The sequence below is a fragment of the Medicago truncatula genome, chromosome 1 (assembly GCF_003473485.1).
Source record: "Medicago truncatula cultivar Jemalong A17 chromosome 1, MtrunA17r5.0-ANR, whole genome shotgun sequence".
Lineage (NCBI taxonomy): Eukaryota > Viridiplantae > Streptophyta > Magnoliopsida > Fabales > Fabaceae > Medicago > Medicago truncatula.
In genome coordinates, this window is record NC_053042.1 from 44,613,778 (window position 1) to 44,629,117 (window position 15,340).

At 32.6% G+C, this 15,340-nt stretch overlaps 2 protein-coding genes across 3 annotated transcripts; one reads left to right on the forward strand and one right to left on the reverse strand.

Annotated features, from left to right (window-relative positions):
- The first annotated feature begins 4,975 nt into the window (after positions 1-4,975).
- On the forward strand, positions 4,976-5,952 carry LOC25484837 (glycine-rich cell wall structural protein 2). Its single transcript, XM_039829845.1, has one exon. The coding sequence runs from the start codon at positions 5,130-5,132 to the stop codon at positions 5,718-5,720; it is 591 nt and encodes a 196-aa protein (XP_039685779.1). The 5' UTR covers positions 4,976-5,129; the 3' UTR covers positions 5,721-5,952.
- A 1,977-nt stretch (positions 5,953-7,929) lies between these two features.
- Positions 7,930-14,099, reverse strand: LOC25484838 (protein BTR1). 2 transcript variants are annotated; one of them, XM_039829847.1, is made up of 9 exons: positions 13,943-14,099; positions 13,673-13,823; positions 11,568-11,806; positions 11,370-11,476; positions 10,838-11,031; positions 9,794-9,918; positions 8,695-8,790; positions 8,545-8,606; positions 7,930-8,414 (listed from the first exon to the last, which is right to left on the reverse strand). In XM_039829847.1, exons 2-9 carry the CDS (start codon positions 13,758-13,760, stop codon positions 8,321-8,323), a joined length of 1,005 nt encoding a protein of 334 aa, XP_039685781.1. In that variant the 5' UTR covers positions 13,761-13,823; positions 13,943-14,099; the 3' UTR covers positions 7,930-8,320. The 2 variants fall into 2 exon arrangements, with proteins under 2 accessions (XP_039685781.1, XP_039685780.1); XM_039829846.1 differs by having other exon boundaries at positions 13,673-14,099.
- Between the last annotated feature and the right edge of the window lie 1,241 nt (positions 14,100-15,340).

A 15,340-nucleotide genomic window follows, 5' to 3' on the forward strand; every position in this document is an offset into this window, starting at 1 on the left:
TTTGAATAAGCTAAATTAACATATTCATATTGACATTTAGGAGAATCGAACATAAAACATTAAGCATGAGTACACTTTAAACTCTTAAGCCAATACATTAGTTATCGTGGAGTTCAAAATAAAAAAATAGATAACATTTTTTTTTAAGTTCATTGTGAAATGAATGGTCTAACCAACTTAACCAAGTTATGTTTTCAAACAAAAGAGAGAAAAAAGAAGAAAAAAAGATGAATTAAGTTGAGAAAATAAATAATGTGCCATAATCATGGCATTGCTCACTCACAACCTTACTAATAGAAATGTCTATTTCATTTCAAATTTAGAAAATAAGAATCTTACAATGCATATTACTGGATTAAAATAAAACTAAAATTATTATAATTCAAATTAAATATGATTACCTCCACCCACAAAAAGTGTAGAAAAAAATAAAATAAAATCACAATAAACCTGTTTTCAGTGGCAATTAATCTTAGGAATGAGAAACTAAGGAGATTTAGATAGAAATTAAGTCCTATTTAGCTACAAATTCATGGTCTGTTACCACATATGATAAACAAAGCCGAAGATGCACAAGTGATGGAAATTGTTATACAAAACAACTCAGGGACCATAAAACAAACTCTCATTCTCTAAAATAATGAGACAAGTTATATCTTCCATCATTAGCAACATCTTGTAATCTTATTATAACTCTCATTAGCTAACAGCATCCTCTCATCTTAATAATAAGCTAGCAATCAGGGCCAAGCAACCCAAGCAAGAGCTTTAGGCCACAAAATTTTAGGTGAAAAAAAGGCCTCTAAAAATTTAATTTGGTTATAAGTATATTATATGACAGATAAATTATAGATATTTATATAGTTTAACTGATTACCAAAAAAGTCTCAATTACACTTGATCATGAATTCAAATTTTGGTATCTACAAAATTGACTTTATATAAATATTTTGTTAAATAAAAATATTTTTAAAGGCCACATTAAAAAATTTGTTTTAAGCCTCCTAATCTGTTAGGTGCCCTGCTAGCAATATCATGTGACCTTATTATGACTCTCCTAATTAGCAACTATCATATTTACATCATAAGTTGGTTTTATATACTACTTTTTTTTTTAAATTGCGTATTTTCTTACCATGGACTTACCACAGGCTGTAGAAAACATAGATGATCAAAGTATACGAAATATTCATTTGAAAAAAGAAGGCTTAATACATCGTTTCATGGTTCCTTAACTTATTTTCAGTTTTTAATTTGGTCCCTTAACTATTAAACGTTCTAAATTGGTTCTTTATCTTCTTTCCTTCATTCAATTTGGTCCTATTTTATTTATTTTAACCCTCAAGAAAAGGAGACCGTTGGATAAATGAGGTCTATTAGATCTAACTGTGTATCACCGGCACCTGATTTATTTTACTTTTCTTCATCTTCTTCCCTCATTTTCATCTTCATACAACCTTTATCAATCTTCATCATCTTCAACTTTTTTTTGTTCTTTAAAAAATTCATCATTTCAACTTCAGCAAAAACCACAAAATCAAACATTTAAATTTATAAAATTAACACCACCACCATCATTCAAAATCGGATCACCAAAACCCATTAACTCCAAAAAGAACTATCTATCACCAAAATCAAACGGTGATGTATTCCCATGGTTAAAATCCATGCCAGTAGCACCCGAATACCAACCCACTCCAGCTGAATTCGAAGATCCAATCGAATACATTTTAAAGATCGAAAACCAAGCTTCCAAATTCGGAATCTGCAAAATCATCCCTCCTTTTCCCCTGTTAAACGACCCATTTGGTAGAGTTGGGACCACTACACTTTATGAGTTTGAAATCAAAGCCAAATGGATAAATATGAACAAGAAGAAGAAAAACAGTAACAGTGCTCTTGAAATAGAGACATTGTTCTGGAAAGTTGTGTTGCATAGCTTGAATTATCTTCATATGGGTGCTTCTAAGACCTGGTATGGTGTTCCTAGAGTTGCTGCTGTTGCTTTTGAGGATGTTGTTAGAGTTCATGTTTATGGCGGAAAGATTAAGCCTCTTGGTTAGTTTCACTCTTTTTGTTTTGTTTTGTTTTCCAACATTGTTGAATGGATGGATAAATATGATCCTATGCATGTTTTTTGTAAATTTATAATGTCATGGATTTTAACCATGGGAATACGTTGCAGTTTGATTTTAACCAAGAGTTTTGAATGATGGTGGTGGTGTTAATTATAATTTTTTTTTTTTGACAAAGTGTTAATTATAAATTTAAATGTTTGATTTTGTGGTTTTTGTTGAAGTTGAAATGATGAATTTTTGGAAGAACAAAAAAAGTTGAAGCTGATGAAGATTGATGAAGATTGCATGAAGATGAAGATGAGGAAAGAAGATGAAAAATGTAAAATAAATCAGGTGTTGGTGATACACAAATTGATATGATAGACCTCACTTATCCAACGGTCTCCTTTTTTTGGGGGTTAAAATGAATAAAATAGGACCAACTTGAATAATGAAAATAAGATAAATGACCAATTTAAAACGTTTAATAATTAGATGACTAAATTGAAAACTGAAAATAAATTAAGGGACCAAACGATGTATTAAGTCAAAAAAAAAAGCTAAAAAAAACATACAAAATAAACATACATTGTACCATGTTGAAAACTTTGGCAAGGAAAACATAGAAAATAAAGCTGGAAAAAACATACAAAATAAATTAAACGAATACGGGTGCGGGGCGGGGGTGAGTATCCCCCGACCCCAGATCCGGCCCCGCTTTAAAATTTTGGATTTTCCCCGCATCCGGATCCAGTAAATTTGGCTTTTCTCCGTTAAATTAGGGCGGGGGCGGGGGTGCGTATTGTGTTGCCATGTCTAAATGTCTCGTCAATATAAACAAAGTTTTTTTAAAAAATTAAAAAAATAAACTTCGATTATGTATACCATTCTCTAAATGAAGTTATTTATTTCTTCTTAGAAATGGATCCTTACTCATAAATTGATCGTATAGTTCAAACTTATAATGATTAAAAGCATAGTGCGATACAAGAAAGCCGCTGAAATTATATTGTATACTGCCATTTGTCACTCTAAAGAGTACATTTGAAGAAAGTAGGAAAAACAAAAAACCCTACCGAAAGATCGATTGTTGACTAGATTTGCAGGTAGAGGCTAGGAATATTTCATATATCTTGGGTAGGTTAACATAGTGGGTGTTTGTGGTGCGTATGCTATCTGTAGTTCTAAAAAGAATTCTTGTACACGAATCGGCTAATTGATACGCAGATCTAATTGTTAAGAGTCTTTTTTGATGAAAAATGATTTGGCGTGAACAAGTATTTATAAATGGGATTTCGTAAACTTAGCTCAATTGGTATGAACAATGTATAATATATACAAGAATGTTGGAGTTCAAACCCCGACCATCACCAAAAAAAGTATTTACAAATGGGAGAAGCCATCATCTTACAAGTAAGTTTTGTTAAGGAGTTGTGTTAGAGTCTATTCAATATCTGGAGAGACATTTGTTGTTAGATTCACACGTCATAATCTTGGTTGTGAAGGAGATGTTAAGAGTCTCACATAAGAAGAAGTGAAATATGAGATTGTGACGGCTATTTTATTATTCCAATTACATCTTTAAATAAATTTTTCTATAATAATATTATATTGTTGGTGTTATTAAAAAAGATAAGAATTTATATATATTTGTTATACTATTGATTTTATTATTGAAAATTTAAACTTAATTTGTTGGGTTTATTACAATTTGAAATTCACAAATATTTATAATTACAATGTTATTCAAAATCAAAATTTCATATAAAATATCATTCATAATTTACAGGCTCAGCGCAACAAATAAAGTGGAAAGACGAACACATAACTTACATATGTTACCGCAATAAACAGAGTATGTTTCCGTCTTTCTGCTAGTTTATATAGTGATCTTGGAGAGATTCTTAGAAGCGGGGGTCAAGACTGTAACAAATTAACGCCTTGTGAATACTTGCCCTTGTCCCCGCCCATCTTCTCGACAGTTGTCTCTACTGACTCGTGCATGCTTGATAGAGAGGCTTTAACTTTCAATTAGATTGATTTGTGACCATAGAAAACTAGCTCTTATGATGGATTGAGCACATACCCAATCCATATATATTCAAATAAGTATAAGTTTCTGCTTATAAATAAAGAGAAATAATATTTGAACAACTATTTTATGATGATCAATCTTAGAATAATTTTTTCACTCATACTCACATTGTGTTTTTACTCTCGTTGTTATTTTGATTTTTGTGTTAATATTTATATTTCTTTGTATATTTTAATTGTCCCATAAATTATCTCAAAAAATAGTTGTTCGAATGACATATCTCGTAAATAAATATTTTAGTTAGTAAAATATACCATGTGTTTATTGATGAAGAAAAATATTTAGAAGTCAAACCACCTTATCTATATATTTGTATATGATATTTCACTATAGTGGTAATTTGCAAATGTGCACTTAATTTGTGTGCTTACACATTAACATTCATACAAATTTCATTTTGATGTCTATATCCTTCATCATATATGTGAACAGGTTGACAAAAGAGGACGCGGCTCATTGGTTCCATTTATTATTTTTCTATATTATCATTATAAGCTTAAGAGTTAAGTCAAAAGTGGAAGTAAGGTTAAGTCAGTCTATAGCTAGGAATTGCACACAAGGATAAAAGACAGGAAGAGATTCCCACACACCAAATTTCCCACTATCTACATGCATTGACACCACCACTAAAGAAATCCCCCGAAACACGTTTCTTCAAATTTCTTGTTATATATTATATTATGAACATACAATAGTAACGGGTTAGGTGTATAATTATACTACTATATATTCTCTCAAAAAAATATATTCTAATATATATATATCAAAAGGAACTTACTAGAACAACCTTTACAATGTGTATAAATAGGGCCCCTCACCTCACACTTTTATGCAACCAAGTACAATCGCAACATACATTATCCTCAAGCTTTAGTATATAGAGAAATCGTATTCAATATTCATATTATCACATTATTTTATCATATATAGTACATTGAGTTACTACTATTTTTTTCATAAAAAAAACAAGGGTAGCCATGGCAAGCTCCAAGTTCATAGGGGCCGTTTTCATTGTTTTGTTCATTGTAGACCTAGCATGTGCAGCTAGGTTACTTGGTGGTGGCAGAGGTGGTGGTGGTGGTGGCGGTGGTGAAGGGGGGGGAGGTGGTGGTGGCCTAGGAGGACGTGGTTCGGGGTATGGTTCTGGTGGTGGTGAAGGATATGGTGGAGGATCATCAGGAGGAGGTGGAGGTGGTGGTGGTAGAGGAGGAGGTGGTGGAGGTGGTGGTGGGAATGGTGGCTCAGGGTATGGCTCTGGATATGGATCAGGATACGGGTCTGGATATGGGTCTGGTGGTGGGAAAGGTGAAGGTGGTGGTGGTGGAGGAGGAGGTGGTAGAGGTGGAGGTGGTGGTGGTGGTTCTGGTGGCTCAGGCTATGGTTCTGGTTCTGGTTATGGTGAAGGTGGTGGATATGGTGGAGGAAGTGGAAAAGGTGGTGGAGGAGGAGGAGGAGGTGGTGGTGGAGGAGGAGGCGGAGGAGGTGGTGGCAATGGAGGTTATGGCAGTGGTTCTGGCTATGGTTCAGGATATGGTTCTGGTGGAGGAGGAAATGAGTACATCCCTTAAACGTATCAAGCTCTTGCAATTAGCTACTTAATAACATTATTCAATCTTCTTCAGATATCATATATTTTATCTCCAATAATAATAATTTGCATTGTGACTTCGTGGTCATTTTGCTTCATGCATGGTATAGGATAGGTTACTAAAAAATTTATGTGTATCATTATTGAACGTGATGGTTGTAAAGCATGATAACTTTAATAAAAGAATATTATTATACTATCATTGAGGTTAATGAGTTGCTTTTCCTTTTATTTTTACTTCTTTTTAATCTTATTTTTCTTAAAGTCGAGTCAAGCATTGACGTTGACATGGTGACTCGGAGTGATGCAAAGTGCAAACATTCCTGACAAAATCTTGCAAATACTTCATGTTAATAATAATTTAAATGCTCTAAAAAAAAGTCTTCCCATTTAAATATGAATTAAGTATATAATAAAAGCATAAGATATATATATATATAAAAAAAGTATATAAAATCAAGTGAGTTCTTCCAAGTTGTCCACAGCAACTATACAATTTAGAAATAAAAACTCATAACAACTCATAACATTTCATATTTACAGCTAAAACGATTACTTGATTGATGTCGGTTTAATGCGAACTACATGTTTATTTTTCGTTGTTTTAATCAAACAAATACTCCCTCCGTTTCATAATACTTGTCCATTTTAGAGAATAATTTTGTTTCACAATACTTGTCACTTTCAAGTTTCAATGCAACATTAATTATTGTCTTGTCAATAATACCCTTGCATATTTATTGTAGAGAGAGAAAAAAATAAAATGAAATAATAAATGATTAAGGGTATTATAGAAAACACACACATATTTTCATCAAAAATAACAAAATTTATTTGATTTCTTGGTTAGTGCAATTTCTCCAAAATGAACATGTATTTTGAAACGGAGGGAGTATCAATTAAGCTATTATTTCGATCATAAAATTGAGGAGAACCACTAACATCAATTATTAAAAGAGGATGTCTATATCATTAAAGTTTTAGATACTCTTTAAATAATAATTTAAGGTAGACCATTTATGAAGGTGATCCATATTAAAATTTCTCTATAAAATTACGTATAGTTTTCATATATTACTACATTAACTAACTAAATTAATCAAAAGTTGACAAATAAACTATTTTAATAATGTAAATATTCATAAAATAAGTACTAGTATTGACTAAAGACACTTCAAAACTAGACTCATTCATATGTAGAGTTGCTTAAATATTCTTAAATGGTACAACTCCGTACATCATCATATGATGTGAAAACATTTATCTCTGTTAGTTACCTATGGCTTTGAAAAGGATATTGCTTCGTGCGCTTTTATTACTTGTTTGACAAATTCTTACATGCATGCCACTAAACGCGTATTCTTTTTCTATGATGAAGATCCTTAAATCCCGAGTCTATAAGTTCATTTTCTTGTCCTTAATATCTCATTTAATTTTGTCCTTCAAAAGTGTCATTTCTAGTAATGAAATTAATTAGACAACTGCTCAAATCCTTTGTTTGCTTGAAGACAAAAGTTCATTTGACTAATCAGAGAGGTAGGTAGCAGGTCCACTATGAATGTGAGACCAAACATATATCAATCCTGACGTACCAAACAAGGTTCGGTCCACTACTCCACTGTAAATGTGAAACCAAGCAGATGTCAATCCTGACGTAACCAAACTAAGTTCGACCACCGCTTTCAAAAAGCTTCAATCCGCGTGCTTATACCTTTACAATGCATGAATAGACTTGAACAAACAACATAACTTTTACAACTACACCTGTCAAAAATGCCTAGAACTTTTGAAGCCAACACAACCTCGTCAATCTAGATGGGAAAATACGATAAACTGTTAACGCGAAAAATAAGTTTCACTTTCATATCATCTACTCATGTAAATAATGTTGGAGCTTTGTTTTAAGAAATAATAATCGTGGTGATGACTTTATCAACTTACTTATAAAGAAAACTTGACAAGCTTTTAACATTTTAATTCTATTTTATCTGAAGTATCAACCACACTTCTAACCATTGATCAAGCCATCAGATTAATCAAATACAAAATATAAGTAAATTCAACGGATTCTGAATAATGACAACCAATAAACATGAAATAACATGCACACACATCACAACTTGAGGGTGTAGGGTTCTGACAACCCACAAGTGAATTCTTAATTCCCAATTGCTATCACTGCAAATAAATAACTCTCAGATCTTATCTCAGGCCAGTAATTGAAGATATAGGTCAACTGCTGCCAGGATAGAAAAAGGATTGTCCACTCTATATATGATATTAGCAACTGTTGACTTACAACAAAAGAATAATATAGTTCTAAATACTACATTTGGAAAAGCACGAAAGCCCTTTCCAATAGTTCTTATCTTTTGAATGGGTTTGAGAAGAAATCCTGTAAGAACGGTCTAAGTTCAAGAAAGAAAGAAACCTGCCCTCTCCCACTACAATAAAGATCTTCAAAAGTATATTAAGTGACAGATAATTTTATGTAAACAAATCCCAAAATTCAGCAAATGTATGAGCAGAGCAAGCAGGTTCACCAAGAATCTAACAGTAGACAGGTGAACTTGCAGAATACTACTCCACTCTCTCGGTAGCATAAGCAACCTTCTGCAGTATCATAGATTCAGCCGTGCGAATTGCTCTCTGCGATCCTGTTATGGTAACTTTCCTGCATAACAAGGAAATAGAAACACCCGTAAAACATCTGCTGTAAAATAAAGTATACAAGGAATTTGATTGCTGGCTTTCGTTATACTTGAGGGATGAGTGAAGGAAAAATGTAAGTGAACAAAACTAACCTATCAGTTGTTCCAGAAATGTAATCGCCTCTGTCTGATATCTTTATCTTTGCTCCACTAGTCTGAAAGGGCAAAAATTAGTCAAGTTAGTTTATTATATAAGCAATCACATTATACCATGCAAAATCATTAGGCATTGGTAAACCTGACCTGACTAATATCCGATATATTCCTTCCACCGCGGCCAACAACCAATCCTATATGCTCATCTGCAACACCAATGGTCATTGAGTTACTTCGATCCTCCTGGAAGACAACAAAGAAGTATGTCAGTTCAGACTCATAGAGCAAATCACCATTACACGTGGATGTATGAATTTAATAAAAGATACATAGTTTTTCATTCATAAATTCAACATTGGTAATAGATATATAAGTATATAACTCATAGGAAATCATCATTACACGAGGACGCATGGTTTTAAACAAAGATGAGTAGCTTATTTTATTCACTAAATTCACCATTAGTAATAGACATATAAGTTAACTCACGATAGCATGTTGAGTTGAAGAAAACAAATTGTAAAACAACAAAATAGGTGGAAAGTGAGCCAAATGTAGTAACAAATCCCTAAAATATAGTAAGAAAAACTAAATCTTGAACCAGCACAGGTCAAATATATCAGCCTGTCATGTGAAATGTCAAGAGAACTGATTTAATCTTACGCCACAGTTACACCAATTTAAAAATTATTTGTTAGTGTTAGGGCAAGCAACATTACAAGGTGAATGAAGAAACTATATAAAAAAAACCTTTATGAGACTGTATGTATTATGCAAATATTTCAAAGGTTTGATTCCTTAAAAACCATTGTATCTATGCATCACCTTTCCTTCCAATCATCCAACATGTTAGTATCCATTCATGTCAGAAATTATGAACAGGCATGTGCCAAAAACACAAACTGGCACCCTTTTAGCTAATTAGATATTGCACTATTATATAAAAACACCATATGAAGTTCTGTGAACACAACAAAACATATTCATTTTGAATGCCACATTTTGTTTTCTAGAATCATTTCCCTGTCTCTACATTCCCCTTTAGAATAAAAAATAAACTGCAGTGACATAAAACAACATACTCTCAATCGCAATTACAAGTACGATATATTTATTAAGTAGCAATGACTAAGGTATAGATAGCTTTAATCAACATTCGATTTGAGTGCGTGTGTGTGTTTGAAAGCTTGGCAACTTGAAACATTAGAAACCATTAACAAGATTAAATTGATGGAATGAGGAAAACCTTGCTGTTCTGGAACTTTGCTCCAGTACCATTAGGTCTGTAATTCACTCCGTTGTATGCTGGTGGTGCAACAGATGGAAGCACATATGTATATGGAACACCCTGATAACCCGAGACATAAGCACCTAAAATGCATGTTAAAAAGTTGTACTTAGCATCAAACACACGAAGTTATCCATACAAGACAAAACATGATAAATCTACATAACCATCACTTTACTACCATAAAAATAGACAATACCCTCATATTTTAAAAATAAATGCTCCCAAAAATGAGTAAATTGCTGTATTAGACTACCATAATTAGTATTGGGCCTCGACCTTTTTGGCGTAATACCAAAATCACACTATCACCAAGAGTATGATCCTTACCACTCTTACTCTTTCAGAACAAGAGCCGGTCTTTTCTCACTAAGTGGGGTCGGTTACATGGGTGTATTAACCTTGCACCTATTATTCCTAAAATTCAAATGACATTAAGATATTTTAACTCATTTTCAACTTCTCTTGTAAGTATTCCTTATCTGGTGAAAACGAAATGGATTCTATGAATCACAGGTGTTACTCAAATGGATTATGAAACCATCTTAATCATATTTTACCTTCACACAGATACACAAGGATATATTAAATATTTTGACATAGTATACTATTTGAATTTGTAAAAAGAACATTTCCTTACCATTACTATCCCTGATGTATAAGTCAGTAATACAATCAGAAGAAAGACAGATGGGCCCGGCTCATTAAAAAGAAAGCAAAAGAGTATAAATGTATGAACTTAACAAGCTAAACTAACAATATGTTGGGAAGATATACTAATTAAAGTAATGCCTCCATCTACTTCCTTCCTGCAACGAAGGTGAAAGAAGACTAATCCCAGGGGTCCATACATAAACAGGGCTAATGGAGGATAATGAAGAGTCATTATGAAGATTAGAAACTACTGCCTTCGTCCATATTAGGTGCTCCAAAGTATATAAGTATTAGCGAAATACAAAAATGGATAAGAGATATTCCGTGGAACAAATAAACGACACTGACCAGAATATGTAAACGGAGAACTCATGGAATGTGAATAATGAGGATCTTCAGCTAATTTAGAAACAATTAAATCAATTCCACGCATCTGCTCATCCAGAGTTCCTGTCACTGTTACTATCCTATCATTTTGTCCATAGTAACTATTATCTTGAGGAGATATTTTAATGCCAGCTTGAGATTCTTCAATGAATGACCTGATCAAAGGCAAAGAATTCATAAGGTAAGCTTTTTACCCCCATCTCTGAATAACATTAAAAAAAATTAAAAAATAAAGGATCATGCGATGAAAAATAACAGCCGGCCTGACAATAACATGCTTATTTTTAGCAGGGGAAGCATAGGCCATAGGGATATAAAAGCTCTGACACCAAAGAACCAGCATTCATATAAGGGACAACCTCTTGAAATCAAAACATATTCCCAAAACACAAATCAAAAGGCATAAGTATCAAAAACTAATTTGATCAGTACTAATTTCATAAATATGGTAAACAGGTAAGCCCTACAACTTGACAAAGAAAATGAATTGTACCTAATGGTAGCACCTCCCTTCCCAATTATTCCACCACAAGAACCATTAGGAACAATGAGTCTCACTTTTGTTTTTGGCTCAACATCATTGTCATCCTCGCTGTGAAGCTAATCATATAAAGCAAATTAAGCTCAGAAACCTGCAATGCAAGACATATTTTATTCTAGTAACTAATTGAATCAATATCATAGTTATTACCTCACTGAGCAACTTTGAAAGAATGAGCTCTACAGCTCTTAGTACTTCATTGATTGCACCAGATACCATGATAATCCGATCAGTGGTTCCAGGGAAGAATTCATTATTGCGTGACAACTGGATTCGTGCTCCAGATTGTGACTGAAAATCAGTGATTGTTGAACCACCCTTACCAATAACAGAACCAGCAGCAGAATTTGATACCAGAAACCTAACATACGTTGGCTTTTCTACAGAATCTGAAAGTGAACATTATGTAAAAATGATCACAAAGAATCAAATATATAAAAAAATTATCAGTAGTGTTATTAATAGCGGATCGTGGAAAATATCGGATCACCAAAAATCCGCTATGGGAAATAGCGGATAGTGACGCAGGCAAATAGAGAAAGCCACAAAGCAGTTGAAATAAAGAATTATACATAAAATAAAGCATGATGTGCACAAATAAACAGAAATTTAAAAAGTGACCGACATAAAACTTAAAATTTCAGTAGTTCAAACAACTATTAAAGCATGATGAAGTATGAAGTGAAGAAAGAAAGTGGAGAGGCAAAAGAGTTTTAGTGATCGAGAGGTTTTCACTTTACCTAGGTCTTGGGGTTACATACGACCCCCATCTCATCACCGATTCAGCATTATTTAATTTTTAATGTTTTTAAAAATATGTGCAGCTCACATGATAGTTTTAATGTCCATTGGAGAAAAAAAATATTAAAAACAATAACTTCCCCTATGAAACAATAACCGCTATCTCCAATATGCAAAAAGCCACGGCTATTGCAGCGGCAGCGAGATCACAATAGCGTATGGGATTTCGTCGCTGTTGCTTGAAATCCCGATACATAATAGCGGTATAGCGGCGCCGTACCAATTATTTAACAACATGGATAATCGGTGTAGTTGGTAAAATAAATCAATTTAAATTTCATAGTTTTACAAAAGCATTCTGAAAATTGCCTAAAAAAACATTCTTAAAATTATATCACTGCATTTTCCAGGAACAACGTGCTTTTGTACCCATAAAACAAAACAAAACAAAACAAAACAAAACAAATGCAGAGTTCATACATCAAATAACTGTCCTAGCAAGCAAGAAAATGACAAAGTCCTAAATTAATCGCACAAATGTGTGAAGTGTGAAGGTTGTTCTGCCTCTCACTAACACAAAAGCTTAATAAACGTCCAAATTTGATAATTTCAAACAAGAATTCTATAGCATGATTCTCTTTTCCATATTTTATATTTAATAACAATTTTAGCGCATATTACGAAAACAGATTATTCTTCCCTTCAATATCCAAGACAAAAAATAAAATCGCAAGACAAATAACTCTGAACTTTTCACACCCAACTCTAAGTGTGTGTAGGTGGCTCGCCGTGATTCCCGTCAACTCACTGTGGTACCAAACTTGCGCTAAATAAATACCATATCGGATTAAACCTTAAAACCTTTTCCATCAAATATAAACGTCGCAGTGAAATTTTAATTACGTTATTAATTTCAATTCTAATTTGGTAACAGTATATAGTAAAACATAGCTTAGATTTAGTCAAATCCAAATTAACTCCAATCTTTCACAACATAAAACTTCTCTGAAAATTTCCATTTAACTGCAGTCCCTGTTTGGTTACACGTTGAAAATTTTGAACACAAATTAATGCTTATGGCCAAACTCAACAGAATAAACAAACACGCCGTAAGAAACAGGATAAAAACAAAAACAAAAACAAAAAAACAGAGTATATTTTCCTTCTCATCAATTAATTTGGCTCACGACTAGTATAGTCCAATTAAGTTAAGAAGTGAAGAAACGTACAGATTCAGAACAATTAATTCACTACAAAATCATAATGTTAATTACCAAAACTTTAAAAAATATATATATATACAGTAAAATTAAAGTAATAAACAAAATTCAAAATATATAACAGGATAACGTTTCTACTCATATAATAAAAATAAAAATATATATTAAAATCTAAAATATACAAGAAGTAGCGAGCGAGGGAGCATTGTGAAGAATTAGGGTTGAGAATGAAAACGTTGACCTATGTACATTACAGAGAGAGAAAACAGATCAGATCGGAAGAGATAGATATACCTTGTGAAGGTGAATCAGGAGGAGGTGAAGAAGCGTGCTTCCTCGGTCCTTCTGGAGATGACACGTAAGAAGATTCAGGAGACTCCATTGTTGTTCTTGGACAACGACTTCAGCAACAGCAACAGCAACAATAAGAAACCTAATTCTCACTCCTTTGTTTGAGAGAGAGAGAGAGATAGAGAGAAGGAAAATTGACAGTTAATTCAGAGAGAGAAAGTTACATAGTAGTAATGGCGAAAAGTGTTAAAGAGTGAGAGAAAAAGTGAATACGGCGGAATGAGAAGAAGAGAAGAGAAGAAGAAGTTGGTGCTGCGGTTTTTGTTTTGTTTTGTTTCTGTAATACCCACCGCAACGTCACGTTTTGTTTTGTTTATCTATCGATAATCGATAATATGCTGCTGCGTTGTGTGTGAGGTGTCAATGTGTGTGTGCGTGTGTGTTTCTCTTTCTCACGTCCCGACCCACTGAAATGAATCGCAATTTTACCTTATTGCCTTACTACGGAAGAAACAGATATTATCATCACCGTCAATTCAATTCTACTGCTGTGATGTTTATGTAGTACCGTAAATTGAATTATTGAAACTATTTTTTATTTTACAGAAGAAAAGTCAAATTCTAGAAATTATGATTTCATTCGTTATTTCGGGTAATAATGCAATGATAAATAGACCGGGTTTGTGTGCTGGTTGGTGGCCCCTATTGTCAAGGTGGCATCTGAATCGTTTAATTAAGATTAGATGATTTAGATTATAAGTTTGAAACTTATATTTAAGAAAATTTTAAATTTAAATATAAAATTTGTATCATTCAATCTTCATCCATTAGATGAGTTTGACAGGGTTATAATATTACATCAAAACAAAACTTTTTTATAAAATGTCAAAATAAAGCTTTTTAATAATAGCGTTCAATATTTTTCCACTTTTCCATTTATTTTAGGTACAATTTTAAAATACTAAAAAAAATAATAGCTTTCAATATTAATGATATAATAATCTTTGAAAAAAAATAATAATATAATAATCATATTTTTTTTGTCATATAGTTTAATGACTAATTACGCGCTTTAAGTGTGGAAACGAAAATATTACAACAAAATTCATGCAACCACCAACTAAACTGCACTCACAAGATGACAATAATAAAATTTTGATTTTTACTATGAGTATAAGTATCCTCAAAAAATCTTTTCAAACCATAAAAAGTCATTGAACGCATTAAAATCATGTACCAAATTCAATTTATTTTTAGATGTTTTGTCAAAAAAAGTCATTTTTAAATGTAATTTTGCTATAAATCAATAGACAGATTCTTCTTAAAAAGTAGTGGTATTTTTTTCACTTTTTAACTCAGTCTCTCAAGATATAGATTCGATCTTCCGCCTTTGACGTTGGAAAGCTACTTTGTCGTATGAGTCAATGTCATATGTCGGGATCAAAAGAACCCAAAATATAAACTTTCCCTTTTTCTCTTTGTTGGTGTTGATTGAGCAAGGATTTAGTTGAGATTTGGTTGATATTCTCGATTATGATTCCCTTTTCTTCAAACGATTGACATTGAAGGAGGAACTTTGCCCATCAATAGCAGTTTTCCTAACTCTTGAGTGGAGTGTTTGGTACAATTGTTTTGAGGTTTTTTTTGACATATATACTAAAAAAATATAAA